The 17,303-nt window shown below is 39.1% G+C and overlaps 1 protein-coding gene across 1 annotated transcript; it reads left to right on the top strand.

The window, feature by feature from the left end:
- Nucleotides 1-7,013: 7,013 nt before the first annotated feature.
- On the top strand, nt 7,014-17,043 carry LOC139952624 (R-spondin-2-like). Its single transcript, XM_071951826.1, has 5 exons — nt 7,014-9,098; nt 13,115-13,285; nt 14,438-14,587; nt 15,220-15,405; nt 15,784-17,043. The coding sequence occupies exons 1-5, from the start codon at nt 8,999-9,001 to the stop codon at nt 16,008-16,010; spliced, it is 834 nt and encodes a 277-aa protein (XP_071807927.1). The 5' UTR covers nt 7,014-8,998; the 3' UTR covers nt 16,011-17,043.
- The last annotated feature ends 260 nt before the right edge of the window (nt 17,044-17,303 follow it).

Here is a 17,303-nt window from a genome sequence, read left to right as displayed (position 1 = left end):
TTGGCTGGATTAAGCACCATCAAGCCAACGACCGGGAAAGAGAAGAAGGGGTTCTCAGGTTGCCTTTCAGACGTCTTGTAATGGTAAACTTAAAGTGACTCCTTGTCTGTGAGCAGTGGTGCGCACTGGGTGTAATGATAAGATTGAAGGGAAGAACGACCCTGGAGACCTGGCAACGAGGCACATAGGGTGCGGATTGCCCGGCGGCTTTCACCGGGGGATAAGATTCACATTGTCGCCGCTACATCGTCCAACAATGAATGATGTGAAAACTTGTCAAGTCGAGCCCGTAATCCAGTTAGAGGCAAGGAGACCCTCGTTGCGCGAAGGAACTGGCAAAAAAAAAAAGTTGTTTTTATCACTTGCCTTTTACAATTGTTACTGGTCGAAATTTTGCCTCAAGATCATAGCCCTATAGGCCAACTACAAAATATTTCAAGAAGAAATGGATGGTACACAATTCAAATACCTTCAAAATTAAACTTACAGTAGAAACTAATTAATAAGAAGCCAATAAATCTCCCGATTCTAGGAAGGTTTTGACGGAGTCAACATATCAATCATGATCAAGATTTAATTCAGTGACATCTCTCGAGTCGTTTAGACTTAAGTATTAGGCTCCGAATTGACCCTATTCTGTAAGAGGACAAAGAGGAGGTGTTACTCGAGGCCTCGTTTGTGGTTGTCATGATAAGGTCTCAAGGATGAAGCCATAGCGGCATCTAGGTAAGGCTAGCTCTAAAATGTAGCGTCTTACCACAGCGTTTGTCCAAAGTAAAGACAATTTCTTTTAATAATTAGTTGATACAGGTGAACCAACCTGTTTTCGTTCTTCGAGTGTTTTTTTTTAAATTGGAAACGACTTTCACTTCAGAATAACCGACCGGCTCTTTTTAGCGTCAACATCTCTGTGAGATTTCTTATACATCTAAAAGACTTTCTTTATATCCTACTCTACCATTCAAAGCACATGTTTAACTTCCATTTGATTCCCTTTTCGGCGAGAATGTACATTACATGTTCTCTTTTCAAGCCTCTTTATTTTTACACGAAATCTGACTGTTCTCTCTTTGCAAAGTTTTGGAACTGCAATTTGAGAAGGAGACCTGATGGCGAGGAAGCGATAACACGATACAAAGAGATAATTGGGGGCTTTGGGTACCATTGGTATAATAAAACGCATTACAAGAGGGCTTAAAAGTGTCTTCCCGACTTCATCGGATTGACTTCAATGGTTTCCATGGATAGTTAAAGACAAGATCTTGCGCTTAAGAACTACGATCCAAATTAAAGTTTCCCTTAATCCATAAGTTGCCTTCTGTGCACCAATGGCAACGTTGTGTTCAAAAACAAATACTACGCAGGGCTTCTCACATTCCAACCATGTAAACACTAGCCGTGATTGCTTCTCTCCACCTATATACATTTAAATTATATCAAAAACAAGCATTTCGGACAGTGGTGCACCCAAGGGGAATTGGGGCATTCGGGGCACTTACCTTTGTTCTCCTTATACCACTAGTCCGAAATATAAAACTTTATTAAAATAATTTGTTTCTTTTTATGCAATGGAAGGTGGATTTTTATTTTAATGATTCGTGGAAAGCTTATGAGATTCATGCCAACCGAAAATACCGAGACTTTTTTTCAAACAGTGATTTATTTTTCGAGCAGTCAATATTTGTTCAAAATTCACCCTAAAAAACAACTAACTTTATGCTGAGCATTGAGGGTCAAAACGGGGTACACACTGCTGTCTGGGTAAAAAACAAACAAGAACCAAACATCGGGGGAACACGTGGGAAGAAAGACAACATGTCACAAAGGAAAAAAGTGTTCAATGCGATGTGGTTTTCTTGATGGCTTTTCTCGAGCAGTTGTGAAGTTTATTTGTCCGGTGCTGGGGAATTTTGCGATGAGGTAGAGGTCTGATCAACACGGGGAAGACTGGGTGGGCTGTTTTATAGGCCATGCCATTCCATTGGCAAAACGTAATTAAAAGTGTAGTTTTAAGTTTGTTGAAAATCAACTCGTTGACGAAGAAACCCTTTGAGGGCTATAATTAATGCTCTAGAAATAGAATCTGGAATGTCCTAATGAGTATTTTTGTTTTTTATTCTGAATCCCTTCTTTTGTTGCATGGTGAGCCTAGTAAACATGCACTCTTCTTGACCAGGGCCCACGTTACTAGCGAAGCTAAGCAACTTTATGCTCAGCTTACCAGCAGAATAAGGTTTCAGCCAAAATACGACGTCCCATGTACAACCTGCGACTGGTATTATGTTCATTTCTGTTTAGCAGCAAACTTTTCAGCAATACTTTTCGCTAAAACAGCTCTCTGAAACTGGAACCAGATATTTAAATGCTATAGTTTGTATAAGATGTACGAAAGTGGATAATCAAACAAACTTGTCTTTTGAACGTCTTATTTTTGGGGGGCAAGGCTGATCAGTTCTTGGGCAAAAACGGCAACGTCATCCACGTAGCCAGAAATTGTTGTAAGTCTCTCCTAAGGTATGTTTCCTCGTGCATTGACCTTTACCGAACTACAAAAGAAAACATTGATGAAAACGCGCGACGAAAAGGAGCGGGTTGTCAAACAAGAGAGTTGTCTCGAGAGATCTTGTCCAAACCCGCAAATCCCTTGTCGAGATGAATGGGGAACAGAGTTAACCCCCTGCGAGTCGAATGAGAAACAAGGCCAGCAAGGCATGTGTCCTTCAAAATTCCAATAAAAGCCATATTTTTCTGACGGGTTACAGGTCGTTCCCAAGGGTTGGGTTTGGTGAGAAGGTGAAAGCTTTCGTTTGAGTGACGTGGGGTGGGTAGAAAGAAACTGTAACATGATATTTCGACGGAAGGGCAGTCAAAAAATGACAGGTTTCTGCCCGTGACAGTTGATTCGTATTGTTTGGCGGTGACGTCACGTATTGTTGCAGAAAACAATACAGATATTTTCTTTTAGTATGTTCATTTTACCACACTGCACCATGCCTTCTAAATGTATAATATTAAGTAATAAAACAATTTGATGGGTTTTAATTGTTATGAAATAATATTACTTTTAGTGTAAGAATTATCCTTAACAATCAATTTCGTACTTCGTAACTAACTAAGTATACATTGTCTGTTTTTGATGGAAAATACAAACATTGAAACTATCACACTAAAGCTTTTAGAATATAAAAAATTTACTCTGCTGGTAACTTTGAGAAGTCTCAAGTAATTGGTTGGGGTGGCACTCGGGGGGGGGGGGGGGGGGGACACACGAAAATCAATAGGGGCACGTTCTCCGTGCCTCCTTATAGTCAATACGCAGTTGTCATGGAAAACATCTCGAAAGACAATACCTTCGATTAAAGAGAACAAATTTTCCCCAAAAAATCCTGAATCACAGCTTTGAATCACAAAAAAAATTAGTAGTTAAATATAATGATTTTTGTTTTTTTAAATACAGAACTATTATGTTATCGTATTGATCGAACTTTGAAGTGGTGTCAGTTAACAGCAGGGGGTTTTATCAACGAGGTTTATTTACGACCTCGACTGTAAACCAGTGATACTTCCCCCGCAAATCACTGTCGAACCATTTAAAGTGTTTTATGTGCTTTGACCGAATAGCCAAGGTTCAAGTGTATAAACTACCACCTAAAACATATGTGTTTATTCATAATTGTTCGCATAATATAGGGTAGAGTATTACGTATGACTGGCGGGGGGCTGTATATGGATGTAGACGGCTGTTCTGTGCACCCTTACTGATAAACTCTTTTTCACAAAAGGTGAATATTGCAACCATGTTTAAATTTATCAAGGGACCCTTGCTAAATTTCTCTCGAGTGAAAAGTGATTTTATTACTTTCAGGATTAGGACTTTGTTAGACGTTTTCTGCACAGATCTCCCTGCCTTCTCTATATTGAAATTCATACATATAATTTTTCATGGAAGAAAGACAGTCCCGATTTTGGGAGTCAAAATTTGAGGGAATTGACTTCCAAAAGGATGAAAACGGTAGACGCATTGTTTGTTACCTCCACCCCATGATTGTCACCAACCATTCCCCCGGGGCACCTGCCTGTTTCGGAAACAGTCGTCCACTCGGCACACCCACCACTCCTCGACACCTTTATCATCAGTGGGTGTCAGAACATGCATTTAATATAGCATCCAAACACACAGAAGGGCCTCTCTACTGAATGAAGTGGACCCAAACTGCTGTGGATTCGGGTAGCTGCGCAACTGTCATTGTTGATCAAAGTACCCGATTTACCTGCCTCACTTTTTATTTTATTTACGATGACAGCATCCATGCGACTGAGGATTCGTCATTTTAAAAAATGCGAGGAGTTGAAAATGAGTTCGAGGTTACAGGATGACCTCACTGATAACCTGAACTTGTTTCTTTATGTTGTTCAATCTCGCTGGTGACATTTATGTGTCAAACATTACATAGCATTCCATTCTACCCTCATTTCAAACATGGCAACGACAATTATTTTTTAAGTTTTAAGATCTTGACGATAAGACGTGTTAATTTTTGCCCCTAAGAAAACTTTTCGCAAGTTGACTCAAGGAATGCCAATTGCAGTCCCTCCTGGTGAAAACAGTTTCACTGTTTAGATTCCCCTCTCTCTCAACCCTTGTAAGACTGTGTTTTTGATTCCCATATGAAAGCAAGGCGTGTAACATCATGAATGCCTAGAGGGGGTGGGCAGGCAGGATCAGGTGGTAACGGTACTGCAACGGAACTCGTTCATAGAGTTACATTTTTATGCAGGACTCTATCAAAGTGACTCTTGCAACTTATTTCTTGCTTAAAGGGTGGGGGGGGGGGGTAAAATACAGGTAGGGATTCTGCATCATTTTCGTTTTTATGTAACCCACTAATTTTACAGCCTATTTCTAAGAGTTCACTGCTGACGGTCTAAACAATTTGTTTTTAAGCTGGGAACAAATTAATTAATGGATGATTATAATTTATTTATATTTTGCTAATTACTTTATTTAGCTTAATCACCGCATGTCTTTAGGCACGTTTCCCATTCTATGCAAAATGTTTTCTTGATTGATGAGTAGATTTTATTCTCGAAAATGACAATGTGTCTCATGGAGTAACGTCAAATTTCAGAAACATACTTTCTAAAAACAAACAAGAAATCTAAATTTCCTCAAAGTACGCCCCTTTAAGCTCGCTGGGTACGGGGGTACGGAACGTCACAATCAAGCCATCAAAGAAGCCTCTCGAACCCCGGCACCCTTGAGGGGTATACATGCCGTGGCAGACTTTGACAGGTAGACTTTGAAGCTGATGATTGATCGACATCCGGCAATTTGTGCGGGCTATCAAAGTATGATAACGTTAGCACAGTTATCAACTTCAAGTATCCTAGGCAAGGCAGTCCTTTTTCGAGCTCTATCCCTTTGCTCAAAGGCAGTGGATACTTTTGGTATTAAAGCCACCGTAACATCCCTTTGACGTGTCCTTAAATAAATATTACAAAATAATTACGTGTAAACATATCTTATTATTTACATCATACAGTTTAGGAGCTAGCCAATTACCGTTTATTTTCTACCTCCAGTATCAGACAATTCAAAGGCATTGTTCTTACCTTTTTAGTTATCATTCTAATGCTACAGATCTCGAACTGATTTATACAAAAAGTATTACTTTTCTTCGTTCGATATGAAGAAAATATTTCCAGACTTACCCAAATACTTATAACCTTTTGCTGAGATTGGTTGCGAAACTTTAAGTCCCACACCCCTATTGCATTGTCCTATTGTATTGTCCTTATTCTAACCCTAACCCTTGTGTAGATCACGAGGGACAGGAACAGAGTTGTCGGAACATAGAACAGTCATCGTTAAGAACCTGTCGCCATATAGTGATTAACTAAGCTATCCAACACCACTAATTGTCTATGTGTTTTAAGTCCATAGACTGGGCCGTCAACTTCAAGTGTTTTCCTTTTTGCTCAAAGCTCAAACCTCTTTGAATGTGCGACGTTGTTTTCCAAATAAGGGTTGACAAGTGCAAGTTGTGGTTATAGATTTCTGCATCTGTATTCTTTTTGTTGTCTTCACCGACACATTTATTAGTCTGGATCCGACGTGTGCCAGAACATTTCACACGCCGGAAGAACATTTTTATTGAAAATTATAGCCCACACTAGACGAACAATCGAGCGATGGTTATTTGCCATTCGACCACAAAATAAGTAGTTGTCAAATTAATTTCCGAACGGACGTGCACTCTGCACGGTGCTTGGTTGTGGAAATTGATTATAAAAAAGTTTAACAAAGTTCCATTCTGCACGAGAACACTCCACCTGAACTAAAGAATGCAAAGACAGAAAATTAAAGATGGAGTTCGTCAATGGACATTCGTATGGCTTTCAGAACATCAGTCTTAAACTATTAGCCAATCAGGTCATTGATAAAAAAAGTCAAAATCTGCTATTTGGGAAACCTTTGATCCTTGCTCCTCTTCCTAAATAACCAACCAAACCGAGAGCCCCTTATCATTAATCATAAATCTACAATTTCAAATCAAGCTGAATAAATGGCCGACTTTTGAAAACTGGAAAATGTATCACACCCAACTTGGTGTCAATTTGGTGAATAATTTGCTTTCAGGTGAGCGACATCATAAGCCCCAAAACCGTTCCTTTCAACAGCATGAATATACCATATGGTTTTATTGGACCAGGTTTGGACTCTGTGCCAAACAAGTTGGTCCATTATTGTCACGAGTAGAGTACACCAGTCTATTAAAAAGTAATTGGCCAATCGGTGGGAGTATAGATCTGGGTTTACCACTTGTTACCTGTGCCGTAATACGCATACATTTCAATGAGTACACAAGGTATTCTATAAATACAATCAGGACATTGACCAATGAGTGTATGAGGTAGAGGACAGGCAGTGATTTGATGATGAGTGCACGGATTGTGCACACAGAGTATAAAGTTTTAGTAGCTTGGTGAGTTACCATCAGACAGTACTATACATGCCATCTAGGCAGTAGGATGGAATTGCACGCATTGATACCGGCTTGTATATAGGAGACGCGTGAAGTAACACCATTTAAGAACTTCCTTCCATCTTCAAGGTGATACTAGAGTCTTCGAGGAAACTTCTCTTCTCACGGAAAACCATTTTCATTTTCGAGTGTGGATTCGTCAGGGTGATTTGTGTATGTTGCCCGTCCGCTGGACAGTGACGAAGCCTTTTTAAATGAACTCGTTTATTTTCGCTTTGCGCACGTGGAGAGAAATTGGATTTGAGTGAAGTTGAATTATTATACATCTTTGTCAGAGTTAGTTTTCTTTTCTGAAGCGTCTGATTTCTTAACTAACCTGAAGAGGGGCAGACAAGGAAGGAAATTGTCTATCTATTATCAACACGCAAACCGTACGTAGCATTGGGTTTTCAAAACAGTGTCGCTTACTGAACGTGTTTAATTTGGCGCCAATATTCCTGTTTGGAAATACACCACCTGTTTGGAAAAAGTAGACAATTTTGGCGCGAAAACCAAGATAATAATTGCACTTGTCAGGCGGATGTCGGTGGGAGGAATACGTATCTCACCTGCTTTGATAAACAGAAAGTCAACCTGTAATGCATCATCCGGATTCCTTGATTGCCATGCTCGCGGATTGACATATTCCATACCCAAGGAGGAGGCGCAAAAAGAAAGTTGACATTCCTCTCAACATTTTCCACCTATGATATTCAAGATTACGTAATTTATATTTGTCAATGTGGTTTTTCCCAGCCGTGTTGTTTATGATTCATCGAGTGTACGGGACAATAACATTCGAATAATTCTCCCTCAGTCGAGAAAAGATGTCTCGTCGAGGTGCTATAATCGACGACAAATCATTCATGAAGTGAAGGGACCTTCAGCTTTAAGGGTTAATTGTTTTGATGGCCATGAGGGTACAGATGAATGATAACGTGTAACTCACAATCCTCACAACGCTGATAGACCACTAGTAAGGATACTGTAACATTCAACCAAGGATTACCGAAAAGAAAACAAGTGCTCTTCACAGAGATCAATACTTTTCTTGGAGGAACGGATGGATGCAAGTTTATGTTCTTGCCACACACTGTGATATCAGAAGTACTACTGGCTTAGGTTTGCTGAAAAGAAAGTAACATTTTGTCGTGAGTGGAGTTAGGATCTAAACAAGGCTACTAATCCATCTTTGATATCTGTTTTCATTTGAGATCATCCAGTTGGTCAACAGACTATGTTGGATGTCTTAGCATTACGTGATTGAGGCACACCCTGGCTTAAGGGTGGGAGGAAGTTAACGCATCACCTTGGTCACAAAAGAAGGCTGGTCGACGTAGCGTTGGAGCGGGAGTGTTGTCCCTATCGACGGGTTGATGTCACCACAATCACTGTAGTGTGTCGCCCGATGTCATTCGCCTTGACGAAACTCACTCGCGAGGATATTTTACCCTAACGCTTCAAATTTTGTGAAAATCCGAGGATCAAATTCGAGCCAATATGTTGATAGTTTTAATTGAAGTAATTATTTGATTTACATTTGCATACTCATGATTTACGACGACATGACTAATCGTTTTCTGTCTGTACGCGGATAAACAAGTAATTAGCAGGAACTGAACATCAAGATCGCGTTTATCATTTTGTATTCTAAAAAATCAATGACGAAAATACTGTGGATGTAAATATTTGTATCCTTCATACAATGTTTACCTGACCAGGCGAATACTCGAGCATCTTGATGAAATTACCGATGAGTCTTGCTGATGGGCATTCCTAATCAATTTCAATCCCTAATTGATTGGATACGTACGGAGGACAGGTTCATGATTCAAAGCTCCTTGAAATGATAAGAATCTCGCGTAAAAGACCGATCGACTTTTCCCCTCAGAGAAGTGACTCAGGTATACCCTCGATACGAACAAAGTTGAGCTGAAGAATTATTATTGTATATTATTCTTCCAAACCGAACAATGGCTACTTTCCTGGATTGGGAGATCCTGCTAATGCTGTGCTTCACTGTCATGCTTGTGGTCGTGGATTCAGGAGATACGTGGCGAGTGAAAACAAAAGGTAAGAACGATTATATGCAATTTATTCATTTATGTGTGTTAAGAATGGTTGTATGATCATAGCAAAATAACTAATTTTGTTCCAAAAGGTCAAATTTGAATAATTGATTATGGACATTGCAAGTATCCTGACACTACATTGCATAAATATTTATATTAAAATATACTTTGTAGAACATTAAGGAATTCCAGAGGTCCAAGGTTCGAATCGAGTCCTATTATCAATCTATAGTTCAGGCTTAACTAGCATGTTTCAAAAACAACAACAACAACCCCAGCCCCTTCCCGGCGCTCTGCATGTATATTACACCAGACATTCCAGTGAGCCATGTTATTCGCGAACATATTATTTTGATTGCTTTTACCCGTCGTGTTGTCGACCGTAAACCAGAAAATAAATTGCCCTGTAAATCAAGGAAATTAAAGCTTTACTTTGTGGCAGGAACCATTTAAGACATTTGCGACTTACTAGATCCAGTTTGGCTAACCACCCAATCGATGCATGTACGCAACGACCTTTTTCTAAATCATAAACAGCATTTTCTCAAGTGTAATAACTCCCTAATTAATATTGAGGCCTATCTTTTATTCCACAAGGAATATGGCAATAACTGATTGCCGAGCCGAACCCCTTGGGTGTTGAGATCAAATTAAAGCTGACATGGTCGGACAGTTTGTTTAATTTCAACCCACGTATCTTTTATTTGATCTTACATTAAAAACAAATAATGACAATGTGCAGAGGTATTTTTCAAGCGTGAGTCAGAAGTGCCTCGTTATATTGAAAGATAATGTCCAGGTTGCAGCTCTGACACCATGGGTATTATCACTTCTTTAATTAGTCTAGACATCTCGTCAACCTTGTGTTCTTTAGTACTTCCAAACCACGTTCTTATTTATATTACGGTGTCAGTTATTTCTACATCTTGAGGGGGAGGGGGGAGGGGTGTAAATCTTCGCCCTTGTTTGGAAAAGTGACTTTCTTCGGACTGTTTACGTTCGAATGTAAACTAAATCGAACTTTCTCTTCATGCATTAAAACGAAACAAGGACCCAAATTGCACGTCTTGAGCCTAACATTAAGTGCTTAGCAATTCTGCTGAAAATTTAAGCGGGGACCAGTGGCAAAAAAGTACACATGCCATTCTACTTTAGCAGGTAATACATTTCTGGTAAGCAAAATTACACACGGTGCTTAAACGATGTTTGTGACGCTCGGTAAACTCGGTTCTGTTTGTTATTTTACTTCAAACTGTTCGAGAGTGTAGACAGGTGTGCTGATGTTTTGAGTGTTTATCACTTAAGATTAGGAATGGGAATCGTGATCTGACATAAAACCGTCAGTCTAAACAGATTACAAACTACCTGCCATTTAATAACTCCAGTAATACGTTAACCTATTTGCGTGCAAACTAGACGCCAACCGTCCAACCACTAACGGATTGCGTAGCTGTATCTCTGGAGATGTTCCATGACTAATTCAACCTGTCATGGTAGTCTGAGAGATGGGGACAAAAAACACACATCCCCCTGGGGGATCCCCACCATGTATGTCGTCACAGGATGCGATCAGTCACTTTCTACCAAGCAAGGGAGCATAGATCATGACGTCATTTTGAGCATTTGGCCCATGGTAGTTAGGAGACCGGACTGATAATTGCAGTATTCAATTTGAATCAATCTGTGGGTGAGGAGTTTGCTTCGAGAATCGTGCAGACAAGATTATAATTTAGAATCATTGAAAGGTGCATGAGGGCATCGTTCTCATCCATTCCAGTGGGCCGGGAATTTTTTTGCACTTTCAGAAAGAGGGCGTGCTTCATGTTTTAGTTACGCTCAGCAAGCGAAGTGTTAATTGCAGCTTTGTATCTGCATCCGAAAGCTCTCAGAAAGATATTAATTAAGGATGCGATCAGTCCATTTTGATGAATAACCATGAATTGGCTACAATCATGTATACAAATACATCATTTTTTATTTATTTAGACAACAAAAAACAAGTACATGCATAGATGACGAAGTTCCAACTTGTGAGACACGGCGGCTGTTGAAATTGTTATGATTGACGCTAAATTTGTTTTACCAATGTCAGAATAGTGCACATATTTTTTATGAACTTGCTGTATTTGTTTTTGGAGAGAGTAACATTTTAAAATTTTTTGTGCTGCATACTGTTTCAATACACTTTATTAGTCGGACGTCCCAAACCCAAATCACATTTATATCTTAATTCCCAAGCTGAATCTTCTAAAAGGAAACACTTCTATCAACACCTTCACTTTCACATCAATTTGTCAATAATTTAGTAACACTGGATAATCTTTAAAGCCCCTGAGGTGTGAGCCGCTTTAAAAACAGCCAGTGACACCTAAAAAAAAAAAAATACTATTTCCAGTGTGACATTTACCTGTAAAATCTTTCATCTTAAATTAATTTGAATCTCTCAGAGCTTGTCATCAACGACCTGTTTGTAAGATAAGAAAATTATCTGATAATTATGAAAAGTTGGCAAGTTTTCATGGTAATTTTATTTCTGTAAAGCATACACAGCAGGTGCATGGCTCCGTGTACTTCCATTTGATTTAGAAAACGGCAATGTTACTCATTATCGAGATTAAGGGCTTCCTCCATAACGGCTAGGTGTGACAGGTGTAGGGCTCCTGCAAATACAGAAAGCCAACAGTCACAGTGGTCGTCTTGGTTGGGGAGATATCATAAAACTCTTAGGTACAAATAACAAACCTGTTTTTGTGACAAAACCAGCTATATTGTTTACATTATATTCATTAGTAATAGCTGTTAATTTGGTTCCTTCTAAACTTGACATACTCCTAAAGCATCACTTTAAAATCGGGTATGTGATTCGCACAACAGTCGATCAGACTTGACCTGGAATTATTTGTCGGCACTGACCCACTGGTCACAAAACGCAGTTATATTATTCCCATGTAGAGAAGACAGGCATGACACTTTATAAGTATGATTAATATAATCTGAGATTCTCCTTGACCCACAGCCCGACCAAGGTGACACCTCTACGGGTCCAGCAGCGGTATTTTAATTAAAACAAAATTAATTTTACAAAATACATTTCGTTTTCGAGGATGAACTCTTCCCGTGCCATGCTGCGCTACCCTACAGTAATAAATTGACCTTCAAAAACTCATACTTTTTCTTACATCCTTTGCCAACTTTACCTCTCCCTTGTGCCCCCTCCCCATTAGCCACCCTTCATCCCCTGCCTGCCTCACCCCCTCACTTTGTACACCCATCTTCGATCTGTCTTAAGTTTGTCTCAGCTTTTGAGCTTTGGGAGTATGATTCAATTGCACATCAGACATGTAAAGGGGCACCATAGAGTCCACCATAGAGTCCTCTGCCTGAGCTAATGTTTGCCCGCGCAGGATATCATGCTTAATGTACTTTCCTGTTTACCAAATCAAATTTATGAGTCCAAAAGGAACCATGCCTGGCTCTAGACTGTTGCAAGATGAAAGGAAATGAAATTTTCGAAAATCAATCAACTTTAACCAATAATATGTAATGGTAACAATTTTGTAAATATAATGTGTCTATATAGTGTCATAATAATCTCCAAGCTGCGACCTGTTTTATGTTTCATTTGCATATCGGATGAACCATGGATGATAGGCCATGTTTTTTTCCCTTCTTGATGTAACCACACTTAAAAAAGAGAGTAGTTAATCTGCTATGAACCGCCCAGTTCGGGTATGATATTTTGCCCTGTGAAAAAAAAGAGTGGGACAACTTCCTTGAGTACAAAACGGACCTGCGCAACTGTACATTATGGTAAAGTCTTTAGGTCTAATACATTTCAGGCTATTAACAATAGTGTTTTCATATGATGAGTAATTTTGTTCTCTTCAGAAATCAGATTTAAGTTTTAGGAAGAATATCACACCTGTCAGTTTGACCAACCATGTTTATATGAAGGAATTCTTTCTTTCAAAGTTTTATTTTGAATAATAACTCATTTTATTTTTCTCCATACCACAGCTTGCCCACAAGGGTGCAATTCCTGCACAATGTTCAACGGATGCGTCACTTGCAAGCCTCGCTACTTACTCCTCCTTCATCGAAGTGGAATGAAACAAATGGGTTACTGCAGACACACGTGCCCTCCTGGCTACTACGCGAGTACGATGTCTGATGTTAACAGGTGTTCAAGTAAGTGATTGAGATGTGGATTTAGGTCTGGAGAGGGGTGTGGGGGGCAAGAAGAACACCCTAGTTCTTGAACCTATTCATTTGAGCACATCTCCCCAATGTTCTACTCTTTATTATCATTATCTTGGTAAACCGGGGTTTTTAATTAAAGTTAATTAACAACAGAAAAAAACATAAAAAGTGAGTGTTAACCTTGACTTAATGATCTTTCAACTGAGTTTAAGTTTTCTTGGAAACTTTAGCTGATGACAGCTCGTTCAAATTGTAATGTATTCAAGATTGTGTACTGCGCTGGCACGAAGGCGACATACAATGATAAACAATTGATATGAACAGGATGTAGAGGGCGGTATTTAAGTCACCAGCAATTACACAGTCGCCATTCTAAGTCACTTCGCTTGTCTGGTTTGGGTTTTTAAAACAGTACAGACGATGTGTGGCCACACAAAGCCCATGCCAGATGCCACTGAAGATAGGCATGAAAAAGATTACCAACACTCAAATTAGTTTGATGGCGACACCAAATGCTGTCTTACTATAAATAGTTATAACTATAGAAAAAGTTATTCTAAGAAAATAGTTTCCTTTTCGCTTCTCGTCGTGGTGGCACTGTATTTACTTGGAAACATGGTCTAAGAACTGAATAGTATTAAAGGAACACGTTGCCTTGGATCGGACGAGTTGGTCTATAACAAAGCGTTTTTAACCGTTTGTTATAAAATGCATATGGTTGGAAAGATGTTTTAAAAGTAGAATACAATTATCCACACAAGTTTGCCTCTAAATTGCGTGGTTTTCCTTGTACTGTGCGAACTAACACGGTCGGCCATTTATGGGAGTCAACAATTTGACTCCCATAAATGGCCGACCGTGTTAGTCGACGAGGTAAAAGGAAAACCGTACAATTTCGAGGCATGTTTGTGTGGATCATTGTATTCTTCTTTTACAGCATCTTTCTACCTATATACATTTTATAACAAATGCTTTTCAAAGACCAACTCGACCGATCCAAGGCAACGTGTTCCTTTAAGCAATGACAATCTCCCCTACCCATCACCAAACAAAACTAAAACACAACCCACCAAAAACAAAACAAACAAATAGACCCCAAAATACATTTACATGTTCTTTTACCATTCTTCATATATTCAGAATGCAGAGTGGAGAACTGCGAGTCTTGTTACAGCCGAACCGTTTGTTCAAACTGTCAGTCACCGTTCTTCGGATACAACGGGAAATGTTACGCACAGTGCCCTGAGGGCACATGGGCAGACAGAAAGAGTGGGCACTGCGTCGATACAGGTACATAGGCACTGAGTTAATTTGAACCAGTTCAGTCGGAGATAAGTCATGTCGTTACCATGGTGACTTTTCATTGCTAATTCTCTCAATTTGTATGTTAAAATTAGCCTACTGGAAAGTTGGGACAGATTTTTTAATAATGGGCACAAAGCAAGTCTTTATTTTGAACTTGTGCTCCTATAGACTTTACTCCCAATGGCCTATGAGTATGAGTTTTAGTCAGATCGGGCCAGGGGTCAGACAGAAAAGGGCTGTGAACCCACAAGAGGGAGGGCAGCAAGACTAGCCCACCTTGTTGGGCTGTTTTTGGCTCTCTTTTAAAATCTTTCTTACCATAGTTATCATTGATAAGACCGATGTTAAAAGAGAGCCAAATAAACTAGAGTACTCGGTTTGACTTAAACAGAACGGTCAATGTTGACGCTAATAAATGTCTTGCAACTTTAGGCAGACTTTGAATACTATTTTTGATAGGTAATTCGAATTATTATAACAGATTGACGCCTCACTAATTCTAATTTCATTAAGAGGTGTGGAAATGAAGTTAACCTACTCTTTTTGCAAAATGATGTATTATCGATTTCTTTATCTGACTTATGAACATTAACTGAAAACTCATCAATCTCTTACAGTTAATTGCGTGGTGTCCGAGTGGGATAGCTGGACTCCTTGTCAGAAAAATGGCGCCCTCTGTGGGTACAAATGGGGAGAAGAATCTCGTATGAGAGGAATCATCACACCGCCCTCACCGGGAGGGGAGAGTTGTCCCGAGCTCTTAGAGACCAGAGAGTGTCGAATGGTGCAAAGATATTGTCAAGGTAAACAATAGTTTTGAACATTCCTTGGATGACATGATGGAGAGAAACATTTAGAAGTTTTCACTGGGGTTGATGCCAATTAGACATCCGGGTAGTGGTATGTCGTCGGATTCCCCACATAAACCAATTACTGTTAGCAAGAGATTCATCAACGTTCTTAGCTGACTATCAAAGTTTAAACTTGTTTGTCTGTTTATTGGAAAAGAATGACACTGTATGTAGCAGGTAGTTTTGCGTAGTTAAATAAACTTACTGCCTGCCTACATATACCATGGTCTGACGTGGACAAGTCTTCCCCCTAGATAAAAATGTACAATGACAGGACTTACGAGTATAACTTTAGATAAATGACTGTTTTAATGATTTTTTTTTCAACAGAAGACGACCTTATCACTGAAGCAGCGGCAGTAGGTCAATATAAAAACGACAAAGAAAGCTCGAAAAGAAAGTCGGCACGGCGAAAATCACGAAAAAGAAGTCGAACTCGCAAAACGCGAACAAGGACTCGCTCAAAGAGTGGTCGTGAAAGAGATCCATCAAAGTCAAGAAACAAAGAGAAACAATCTCGCGATACACCACGAGATCTTCCAGCGGATATTGCGTGAATGTTCAGAGGATTCTTGGTGGATTGAACACGAGAGGGCGCTTTTGTCAAAGATGCAGTGTGAGGAGCTCTTCCATAATCTTTTTTGAAAGCTCTGAATATGAAAATGAGCCACACGTCTCTATTAGCGTTGAATAACCTTCAACTAAATTGACGAGAAAGATTTTACGAAAGATTGTGCTTTTAAAAAGAAAGGCCATGCTTTTAAACATTCTGTATATTATTTTGTGTCTTATTGCAGCACAATTCGGGAAGCATTGTGTGTTTATGCAATGTCCCAAATCCTACTTTATTAGCATTTAACACAAGAACAGAACCACGCAAGATGCCAATTCAAAAGCTCACCCACCCGTCATCAACAATTATGCACATTTCTCGTCAAAGTTCCACTATGAGACAATGGAATGATGTTAGGTTTGTGCCATCTTAAAGCCCATTGATTTAGTTGTTGTTTTGAATAGAATCGCTTATTTTGATGAAATTGTATAAATGTTGTCTTGATTGATGACCAGAGGAGAGGTGAATTCCAATAGTGTACAATTCCTTTAAAAGTAAAACTTGAGATTAGATTTCACTTTCATCTTGAGTATTAACAATTACTTGATTTCTAGTTTTGAGATGTCGAACAAGATTTTGTCCGGTATCGTATAGAGAAATCATCAGCAGCTAAGAGTGTGTAAATTTATATGTAACATATGCAAATAACCGAGCTAAGAGATTCAACAATTGTTTCTTCCCGTAAATGTTATACATAATGTTTAATCCATTGTTAAAAGAATGCGTACATAGACCTTTTCGCAAATACTGGGGCGCGCGCGTAAAGCTTGGAATTAGGTGCATTGTGGTCTAGCTGGTAGCAAAATTTGATTCATATCTATCCCAAAATGCACCTCATTCAACAGTCTGCGCTTGCGCATTGGTATTTGCGATAAGGTCTATGAGACATCTTACCACTTTGTTATGACATCATGATGACGTTTAATTTATTATTTTTGAATAACTGAGCTCAACTATTTATTACTTGGGGTTCGTATACCATAACAATTATTTTGTTAGTATCGGTATAATATGATTTTATTTTTAAAATAAACTTCTTTTGTGAAATAAACCTTTCCCGAGGTTGAAAAACTTGCTGTATTTTTATTACTTCATTGAGACAGTGACAAGATAATTGCTATACATCTATGAGTTATAATTTAAGGAGGTAGATGCAGAGTACACACGTCTATTAGGGGGTTTTACCCTTCGTCGTTTCATCACGCTCAGTCAACCAGCGTTACGTTTTGTTCGATGT

The sequence above is a fragment of the Asterias amurensis genome, chromosome 20 (assembly GCF_032118995.1).
Source record: "Asterias amurensis chromosome 20, ASM3211899v1".
NCBI lineage: Eukaryota > Metazoa > Echinodermata > Asteroidea > Forcipulatida > Asteriidae > Asterias > Asterias amurensis.
Note: the sequence above shows the minus strand (reverse complement) of the source record. Positions and strands in the feature narration are given on the sequence as shown.

Bases quoted from the DNA above. Each gene is read 5' to 3' on its own strand.
- LOC139952624 (XM_071951826.1), top strand. From the start codon at position 8,999: ATGGCTACTTTCCTGGATTGGGAGATCCTGCTAATGCTGTGCTTCACT. The intron at 9,099-13,114 runs GTAAGAACGATT...TCCATACCACAG, and splicing joins GTGGCGAGTGAAAACAAAAG to CTTGCCCACAAGGGTGCAAT. The intron at 13,286-14,437 runs GTAAGTGATTGA...TCATATATTCAG, and splicing joins TGATGTTAACAGGTGTTCAA to AATGCAGAGTGGAGAACTGC.